The following is a 10,100-nucleotide window of genomic DNA, read 5'->3' as shown; positions in this document are numbered from 1 at the left end:
AGCCACACTGGGATACCCAGATCTAGGTCTTCACGTCTACATTCCCCACAATACCCGGTGCTTCCGAAAGCTACAGTTGTGGACATACAGCACCTAGCCGTTTCCATAGTATCACAGCTGCTTCTGGGCTCTACACACACACCCTCAGGGCTTACCCTAGAACTGGCAGCTGGACCGTACAGCTTTGCAAGACCAGGAAGCAGGGTCATAGCTACAGACACTCAAGGTCATACTGCAAGTGACAGACAAGGGATCTGAAGAAGCGTTTGTGTTACCAAGGTCAAGAGAAATAAATAAACCTCCAAGTTGCCTCCTGTCCCAGCCCCCATCAGGTCTCCTAGAGCTACAGTATCCTCAGGAGCGCCTGACCTTGGAAAGCCCTCTGGGATCATCCTGGTGGAAGCTCCTTTCCCTTGGTAATCGGCTCCCTGAGGACACCTTACTATCTGGACCTTTCTGGACTACCTGGAACGGGGCAGGCCTCCCAAGATCTCTTACTAAGGTAGAATCCTTACTGGCAACTTCCAGCCTAAGGTGAGGCCCTCCTACGGCCAGGAAACCCAACCTGCAGTAGTCTCCCCTTGGGGTCATTACAAAGAAGGGGGTATGCTTGGGGTATGGCTGTTCTGGTTCCCATCTGACCGGTCACTCACACTTCCTTTAAACACTCTAGCGTCACCACATCCCTTCAATATCTTTCTTGCTGAGTGCCATTTCACAGATGGATACAATGAGGCACCAGGCAAGGAAAGTTAGAGAGCAGTTCGTTCTGGTTTTGTATTCTGATTTGGTACTGTACTTTGATCTGAGCAAGTGATACTCACCCTTTAAGCCCCACATAACTAGTTAATTTTTCTCACAGGCCCCAGGGCCCTTCCCCCTTGGTGTTCTATGGGACGCAGGTTACCCAACTTCAGTTGATACTTCCAAACTGCCGAGCACTCAAAGGGTTAAAGGGGCCCGGAAGAGGACCCTGTAAGGGTTAAAATTATAAACGCACTTATCGCCCTGACTATTTATTGGGTTGTAGACCGACAGCGTCGAAGCCCAGGGGGCACGCTCGGATGGGCTTGCGCAAACGCCACAACTTTCCAGCACGACCCCCGAAAGTATCCCGGGCGCAAAGTTGGCGCAGTCCGCTCCTCCTCCGCAGCGTTGCCCTCCCCGTGGGGCGCGCGGCGGGGACGCGCGAGCTCCCGCGCGGGGCCGGCTCGGGGGACGCGGGGCTCAGCGAGGCCCGGCTCCGGCCCCCTGAATTGGGGGGTCCGCGTCTGCCCCAAACGCCGCTTTCTTCCGTTTTCCATGTCATTTCCTGTACTAATAAGATGGTGGTCAAAGCAGGGGAGGAGAGCAGCAGCGAGTCGCCGCCGCGCTGCCGCTGGCGCTGAAACTTTGCCCGGCCGGGGACCTCGCGCGCGGCTGCCCCGTCCCGCCGCGTCCCGCCGCCCCGGCCCCGGCCCGGCCCGCCGCCCCGCGTGGGAGCCCGCGAAGGTGAGTGGGCCCGGTGGCCACCGTGGCCATGAACGTGAACATGGCTTCGGAAGACGCTGGGCGGCTCGCCAACCGGCGTGGGGGCCGCGGCGACGAGCGCGCGGGGACACTGGGGAGCGGGGCCGCAGGCGGGCGACGGGGCTCGGGCCGGAGCACTGGGAGCGGGGCGGGTCCCAAGGTGGCCCTGGCCCGCAGGTCGTCGCCACCGCCCGATGCGGGCCTCGGGCGGCCCAGCCTCCGCCTCCTTCCTCCGCGCACTCGCCCGCCTTGTTCCACTGTAGCCTTTTCCTCGGCTCCGCCGCGCGCTGACGGACGCGGCCGCCGGCCAATGGGAGCGGCTGCTGGGGCCCGGCGTTCGCAGAGAGAACGCGTAGACAGGGGGCAGGGCGGGGCGAGGGCGGGATGAAGCCGCTGGCCTAGTTGCAGGGACCCGGTCGCCCGGTGCTTCGGGCCGGCTGCGGGGCTTAGGGACCGCATGCCTCTCAATGACCTGCCATGGGTCTGGGGCGGTGTAGGGAGGGCGTGACTTTTATCTATTTTAAGTCTTGGTTGCTGCGTGGACTCTTCGGGAATTTGCCCCTGAGTGTCGTCTCCACCCCCCACCCCCACACCTCCTCATTCCTGGTCCCCAAGGTACTATGTGATGCAGAAACTGCAGAAACTTGGTGGCCAATGACCTTCCTCAGTCAAGGCCAGCGTGCCCTAGGCAAGTCACTGCAGGGACTACTGAGCAGCCTTGGGCTAATATGGCAAAAAGTTGATGGTGTCTTGAGCCCATCGGAGTAGGAGCTCGGACCCTCAGCATCAGCTGGTGTCCTAGAGGAGGAAAATCTGTCTTTTGTTTTTTGACCATGGCTTCGTGTGGAGGACAGCCGTGCTCTATGATTTAGAGTGATCCAGAAGCACGCCCATTCCTTTGTGCGTGGGGACTTCGAGCAGAGAAGGGAGCCTCCTTTTCATCTTAGGACCCCTATAAACTTTAGGAGTTTTGTCTATCTGAAGCAGAATAATTTTCCGTGAAGTGTAATGCCCGTGGCACCCCAGCTTGCCTTGTCCCCTGCAGAGGAAGGCAGGGACTTTCCTAGGTCTTGGTTGATTGTGTAGGGTGTGTGGGTCAGAAGTCCCATATTCCCCTCGTGCCTAGGCATGGTCTCTGCTGGGAACCTTCTGGGCACACTGCCCAGGTCCCTTGGTTTATTTAGTTTCATGGAAAGGGTATCTTCAGGATCCTTCCCACAGGGCTTTGGATTTTGCAGGGCTGTAGTTGATCTCTTCAAGGGTGTTCTCCTTCCCTGCAGTGGCTTATGTCACCTCTTCCAGGAAGCCTTTCTGAACTAGGCTAAACTTGGGTTACAGGTGTTTCTGGTCTCATCCCCGTCTCCTTGGATTTATGTTGTTACTTGATGATGATTTTACATTGTCATCAGACCATAGGTCCTGATTCAGATAAGCGGCTTGTGTATGAGAGCTGCTAGGCAGATGCCCTCTGTGAGTACTTGGCCCTGACTGGGAATCACCGAGGGCAGAGGCCGAGGACAGGCAGTGTGCCCCAAGCCTCCCTGAGCTACAGCCCCAGCAGGAAGGTTTCAGACGCAGCAGCAGTAACTTGTAGAGGGCAGATGCGAAGCTCTTGGTCCTTGCAGGGGTCTGGATTCAGCCATGCTGAGCTCCAGAGAACTATGATAGGCAATTCCAGGAGAGAGAGAGGGAGAGGGAGAGGGAGGATGAAATCGTAGACCCCGAGATCTCTGCTGACTTAAGGGGTGATTCAGTGCAGGGGGTGGGGGCGGTGGTGGCAGGAAAAGGATGGTGGTTGTCTTAGTCAGGATTTCTATTCCTGCACAAACATCATGACCAAGAAGCAAGTTGGGGAGGAAAGGGTTTATTGAGCTTACACTTCTGCATTGCTGTTCATCACAAAAGGAAGTCAGGACTGGAACTCAAGCAGGGTTGGAAGCAGGAGCTGATGCAGAGGCCAGGGAGAGATGTTCCTTACTGGCTCGCTTCCCCTGGCTTGCTCATCCTGCTCTCTTATAGAACCCAAGAGCACCAGCCCAAAGGTGGTACCACCCACAAGGGGCCCTCCCCACTTGATCACTAATTGAGAAAATGCCCCACAACTGGATCTCATGGAGGCACTTCCCCAACTGAAGCTCCTTTCTCTGTGATAACTCCAGCCTGTGTCAAGTTGACACACAAAACTAGCCAGTACAGTGGTGACTGGTGGTGATGTCAGCTAGTGTTCTCCAAGGGCTTATACCTGTCAGGTTCTAAGCAGCTCTGTCCTGAATAGGTCAGTTTCTCAGAATGGTGAAACACCCAAGGCTGTATACTGTCTGAGGCTAGAACATTCATTTAGCTAACAGTTTTGGAATCTGAAGATCCCAACAGCATGGACCCAGCTCCAGGGAGATGTCTTGGAGTGTCTCAGTGTGCCATGAAAGGGGCACGTGACAGGGGAGATCACATGGTAAGATAGGGAGTCTGGAAGGAGCCTCATCAAGGATACACACACACACACACACACACACACACAGTAACCCGGGGACCTCCTAGTAGGCCCCATGTCTTCAATTGCTACTACCTTTTTGAACATGTGAACCACTATCACTAGGGCACCCTCAAGTGCTAGCCACTCCATACCACATCCCTGTTCTGGAGATACCCACAAGTGTTTCACAGATGGGGAAACTGAGGCTCTAAGAGGTGGGTTGAGAGGTATAGAGCTCATGGCATGATCAGGATTAGAAAGTGGGATGTCACCTGGAAGCAGCCTTAGAGCAAAGGCAGGGGACCCTGGGAGCTCCCTGGATAGGATAGGCAGGGTGTGTGTGTGTGTGTGTGTGTGTGTGTGTGTGTGTGTGAGAGAGAGAGAGAGAGAGAGAGAGAGAGAGAGAGAGAGAGAGAGAGAGAAGGGGGGGTAAGGGTAGGCCGGTGGCTGGTGAGTGTGAGTGTGTGAGAGGGTAGAAAGGGTATATAATAGAGGAAGCTCTGTGAAACTGTCGTGTGGGGTCAATGACCCTTCTGGACACCCCTCTAATATAGACACTTGAGCAGAGGAGTGTCTGGCCCAGAACACTGGGGCTTGAGAGAGTGAAGCTGGCTGGTATTCTCCACCTCTGACTGGAGCCTGCACGTCCTCAGAGGCCCCAGAGCCCCATGTTCTCAGAGTGGGGCCAGGGAGGGGCTTCTCGGCAGCTGGCCCGCCGTGAGGAAAGAAAAAAGTCAGAGAAAGAAAACTGTGTTGTTATTTTTAAAAAGCCTATTTCCTATTGCAGATTTGTATCTGCTGGTCCTGAGAGGGCTGGTGTTCACACAGTGTACCTACACTAGTGATAGCCCCCAGCCCAGCACCCCAAATAAAGATTGCAGGAGGGGAAGCCTAAGTCTGGGTGTCTTCCTGCCCTTTGTCCCTACGTGAAGCGTATGTATTCTTGCTGGGCCAGGCTTAGGGCCACCCAGTCCTTGCCTCACACAGCTCACAAGCCTGCACACAGCTAGGCATTAGGGAAGGGGGGGTCATAGGTTACCGTTGGTGGGAAAGGGAAGAGCTGTTGATCCCAGTCAAGGCACAGTCTCCTCAGTGGAGGAGCCTCGGGATGGACAGGACATAGAGGAAGAGAGAGAGAGAGAAGAGAGCATCAGAGTGCCTCAGGGCTGGTGGGCAGCCTTGGAAAGATGGGCTGTGGCTGGCTGTGTTGGTGCAGGAGGGTAGGGTGGATCTCAGAGAACAGCGCCCTGGTCCTGTCCTCAGACAGGAGCTCCAGTTCCCCGGAGTACTGCTCCCCAGTTAGCTCTGCCCGGGCTCCGTCTTCAGCACCAAGACTGCCAAAACTACAGCCTTCTGGGGCATTTTCCTGTTTAGAATTGCAGCCCGCACAACTCCCTGTCTCGGCTTCCTGCTTTCTCTCTTGATAACATATCTTACACCTTACTTACCTGTTTGTTTGTTTCTCCCTCTCTGTTCTGGAGTCTCTGGCTCTTGGTTCACCCCTGTGAACAGTGTGGATCTAGTGATTGTGGCCTGGAAGCTGTGTGACATTGTGAACGAATGGAGTGCTCACTCCTCACAGTCCCCTCGTCTGTGTTCCCCTGTCCATGGTTTGAGACACCAAGACTCACAAAGGGAGAGGGCTTCACTGTTGGTAAGCTGTGCCGCTGGGATTTGAAGCTGGGTCACACTGCTTCTGCCTAACCCCGACCCCAGTTCCCAGCTAGGTTGGAGTAGTTGTGCTGGCCAAGAAGGAGTTTGCACACGGGTGGGCTGCAGGGAGCCTCCAAGGGATTTTCCAAGACACGGTGACCAGATCCTTGGTCTAGAGTGCACAGGCTACATAGAAGCGGTTGCAGAGGTGATAGAAGAGGAGGAGGCCAGCAGAAGGTGATGTCCAGAGTGGACAGTGAAAGCTCTGCTCAGGTGGGCAGAGAGTCCTAATGCTCATCGTTTGGTTTGGGAGTGCTTGGATCTGGGACCCAGCAGGGAGAGGGAAGCAGTTGCATTGTGCCCTGCAGAGGACCTGCACCTCAGGTCAGGCTCCTTGCCTTGCTGCTTGGCAGTAGGGGTGTCCTAATAGGAGGAGGCCACTCCCCTGACTGGCTGTTCCCTGCCTGTGGAGTGGGAATGATAACCACCCAGCCTGGGTGGGTGTACAGACAGCTCCCAGCAAGCACTGGGCAACCAGGGACTGGTGTGTCAGGTCAACTTGGAGCCACCTTCCTGGACGTAGAGTCACTGTGCACCAGGGAAGCATGGACATCTTGTATTCCTTAGAAGGACAACGTACCTGAAAAGAGATGGACAGAGGTCTCAGTGCTTGCCCTTGACCCGGCCACGTCCTCGGCCACTCATTCCACACACTGGTGCTGCCCCAGGCCATTGAGCCTGTCTGACTCCAGTTTCCTTCTCTGGCCACAGAGATGAGGGTGTCAGTGCCGCCTCACATTCTGTGGAAGAAAATCTCCCTCTACGTTGTCAGTACCGCATTGAAGTCAGTGCTCCCCAGGAGGGGCCGGCTGCTGGAAGGAACGTGGGTTGAGTACCGTAGGCCTTGACAGCAGTTGCTTTTCACATCCATGTATGGAAGGGGAACCTGGGCTCAGAGAGGTCGCTTGACCAGCTGAAGAACACAGTCACCCTATGAAAGCTATAGCACCAAGGAAGCCTTAGGGGCTACTTTATGTCTTATCTAATACTGCCCAGCAGGCTTCTCTGGCGCTTTAAAATGGATTTGATTGGTAGGGTCTTGGCACAGCTGTTTTCAGGACCCTTTTCTACCTCAGAGAGAACCTCAGAGTCAGACCATGGAGTCACATTTGGCTAGACCAAGAGTCTCAGAGGACATGCTGATGAGGGAGGGGGGCAGACGTGGGCGGCTGGCCCCCTGCCTCCTGATATCAGAGTAGCTCTGGAGGCCTGGGCTCTATCTTTTCAAGGAGACACACTTGAACGTCTGGAGCTTTCTGTGGCCTGTGGAATTTTCTCTCCCCTCCAACACAGAAGGAAACCCAGCATTCTCTTCCTGGTTCTGCCTGTTTCCAAAACCTTCATCCAAAGTCCTAAGGCAGGCAGGCTACCTCACAGGACACCCCATCATGCCATTGAGGAAACTGAGTGTCTTAGTCAGGGTTTCTATTCCTGCATAAACATTATGACCAAGAAGCAAGTTGGGGAGAAAGGGTTTATTCAGCTTACACTTCCACATTGCAGTTCACCACCAAAGGAAGTCAAGACTAGAACTCAAGCAGGTCAGGAAGCAGGAGCTGGTGCAGAGGCCATGGAGGGATGTTTCTTACTGGCTTGCTTCCCCTGGCTTGCTCAGCTTGCTTTCTTATAGAACCCAGAACTACCAGCCCAGGGATGGCCCCACCCGCAATGGGCCCTCTTGCCTTGATCACTAATTGAGAAAATGCGTTACAGCTGGATCTCATGGAAGCATTTCCTCAAGGGAGGCGCCTTTCTCTGTGATAACTCCAGCGTGTGTCATTGACACACAAAACCAGCCAGTACACTGAGGCTCAGAGATCAGAAGTGACTGTATAGGAACCATTTGCTTTTGAGAGGCCAGACTCCAAATCCAGTCTTCCTCTGTGCCCAAGGTCCTCACTCCTGGGAACAAGGTCCAACTCAGGGAAGGGTTGTTAGTGAGCGCAGGAGAGCCAGCTACAGGTCCGAGTGGGGCTTGGGATATGGTGTGACTTAACCTTGAGTTGAACTGGTGTGAACATATGTGAGAAGGTAGATATGGAGTTCCCCCCAACCCCAATCCCAGAGCTCCCAGACTGTTAGCTCCTGCTTTCTAGAACTTTCCTGGAGGGAAAGTGTGAGGGCCAATAAAGGGTCCTGCTGCCAGTTTCCCTGCGTGATGGAGTGCTTGGTTTGGGATACAAAAGAGGCTGAGTAGACCCTCAATTCCTGCAGGGAGGAGGCCTGTTATGAGAGAACTTGTTATGTGACACCGCTTGGGGACCCAACTACAGTAGACCCAACATTGTCCTGGCTTGAGGCAGGGTGTGATCTGGAAGATGGGGACCTGCTGATGGGACCTGGCTCAGACCTCACAGCCCAAGCAGAGTCAGGGTGACTTGTCTTGTATGTGTCCCTGTGTATCTGTGTGCCTGTAAAGCCCTTGTGCAGACTAGCAGGGTTCCAGGAAGCAAGTCAGAGTGGCCAGAGAGGTTGGTGTTTGCCAAGGATTCCGTGTCCAGGAGGTGTGGTGAAGAGAGAGAAGCCCCTTACCTCAGGAAGGGGAAGAGGAGGTGTACCAAAGAGACTTGTGGCTTAGTGGATGGTGGAACAGGATTATCCCTCCCAAGAAATACTGAGCTTCCCGCGGGTTTCTTCAAAGCCCCAGTACCAGCATGCCTGCAGGAGGCACATGTGTGCACTGTCTTGCTAGCCTCAGCTGCCCACTGTGTTGATGCTATCCGATCTGGTTCGTAAAGGTGAAACCGAGGGTCCAAAGAAGTAGAGTGACTTCCACAGACAGTAAAGCACACTGCTGGATGGCTCTCCTTAGAATGCTAGGCTGACAGCAGCCTGGCCTGTGCCGCGCAGGGAATGCTGGGTAGGCCTCTGCCCTAGGTGAGCAGCTGTGAGTTACTGTTCTGCTATAGATCCGTCAAGGGTGTGTCACAGGTCTGTAGGGAGAACAGTATAGACTTGGAGAACAAACCCGGGAAACTCTTACTGCACCACGAGGTCCCCATGCCATTTTCACTGTGGTTTGCAAACACAACCCAGGGCCACTGTGTGGAAGCTGAAACAAGGTGGTTTTTATCACGGGGAGTTAGAGCAGCTCTGACTCCCATCCTGACTAGAAGGCAGAGGGTGTGAGGATTGGCCTTGGCGATGGAGGAAAGTGCAGGTTCATTCACTTCCCAGAGGCAAGGGAGCAGCTGAGCACCCCTCAAAAAAAAAAAAAAAAGCAGAAGTGTGTCTGTAGAGAGAACGGAAGGGCATTTGGGCATTAAGAACAGGTATGTGAAGGTAAGCTCAGGAAGCCCGCAACCCATTGAATGACCAGTGGTCTTGGCGTTTGGGAGAGGGGAGGAGATGGCCCTAGAGATTGGAAGGACTTGCGTGGAACTGCTCAGGAGATCGTGATCGTTCCTTAGCAGGGGTGAGATCCAGCCAGCTTTTAGGTTGAGAACTTCCGTCCTTGTAGCAGGAGGCTTGGGATGGTCATGGTTATTTCATAGGAGGGACAAGACGACCCTGGAGTGCAATCCTTCCTTTTCACTTGTCAGAGAGGCTGCCCTTGGGCTCAGTGGAGGGAGTTTGCCAGGGAGGAGCTACCTGCCCATTCTATAGGCAGTCCTGGCTGGTGAGCCAGCAGGCCCCTAGGGTGAGGCCACAGCCTTCCTATGCTGCTCTGGTCGTGAGCTTGTGGTTGCTGGCTGCGGGCGAAGCTTCATTCCCCGTTCCTCTAACACTAGAGCTGCAGGGCCTGACCTAGAGAGCAGCCAGTCGAGTGGCCAGGTTCTTTGGGGCCTGTGCAAGGAGGAGGGAAGCTGGGGCATGTCGTAGAGGCTGGGGTTACCCAGGTTTGTGGCCTAGCATCTGGAGAGCTGGAGTCAGAAGGGACAGTGGCCTGCAGTTGTTCCTATGTTGATTTCCTAGTGGCCAGGTCTGAGGCCAGCATTTCTGCCACACCTGGAAGCAGGGCCCAGCCTGCGCCTCTCCTAGGGAGCACGGCATAGTGTGAAGAAGTTACTCCCTCAGCTCTCTCCCAGGCTCTCTTCTGCGCTTGAGGGACCCACCTTGTCCCTGGTTTCTGGGAAGAACCCAAGGTGTGCCTGGGCCTGCATGTGGCCACAAGCCCGAGGAGGGGGGCTGCCCAGGAGAGAGCCGTGGGAGCACCCCTCCCACTCGCACCAGCCTCTCCCTTCTCCTTGGGGCCCTGTTAAGGGAGCCCCTGGCTCACTCTCTCTGTGAGGCTCCCAGACCAGCTGGGTCCTGCAGCAGCCGCAGGCTGGGCAGCTGCTGTTCAGGGGAGTCTGTACGCCTGCGCCTGCAGAATGGGGTGGGGCAGGGCAGGCCTTCTTCACCTGACCCAACTTGGGCTTCAGGCCAACCAGCCTGGAGTCACTGAGGTGCCTTGGTTTTGATG

At 55.2% G+C, this 10,100-nt stretch overlaps 1 protein-coding gene across 3 annotated transcripts in view; it reads left to right on the top strand.

Moving 5' to 3' along the window:
- The first annotated feature begins 1,034 nt into the window (after nucleotides 1–1,034).
- The window catches only part of Prdm11 (PR/SET domain 11), a 74,873-nt gene continuing 65,807 nt past the window's right edge, over nucleotides 1,035–10,100 (top strand). Inside the window, exon 1 of one of the 3 annotated variants that reach the window (XM_052183041.1) lies at nucleotides 1,035–1,491. In XM_052183041.1, the coding sequence (XP_052039001.1) occupies nucleotides 1,303–1,491 (189 nt within the window). In that variant the 5' untranslated portion in view covers nucleotides 1,035–1,302. The remainder of the gene's footprint in view (nucleotides 1,492–10,100) is intronic. The other 2 variants (XM_052183044.1, XM_052183045.1) reach the window with 2 other exon arrangements.

The sequence above is a fragment of the Apodemus sylvaticus genome, chromosome 5, assembly GCF_947179515.1.
Source record: "Apodemus sylvaticus chromosome 5, mApoSyl1.1, whole genome shotgun sequence".
NCBI lineage: Eukaryota > Metazoa > Chordata > Mammalia > Rodentia > Muridae > Apodemus > Apodemus sylvaticus.
The sequence above is the reverse complement of the archived record's forward strand: the minus strand, read 5'-3'. Positions and strand labels throughout refer to the sequence as shown.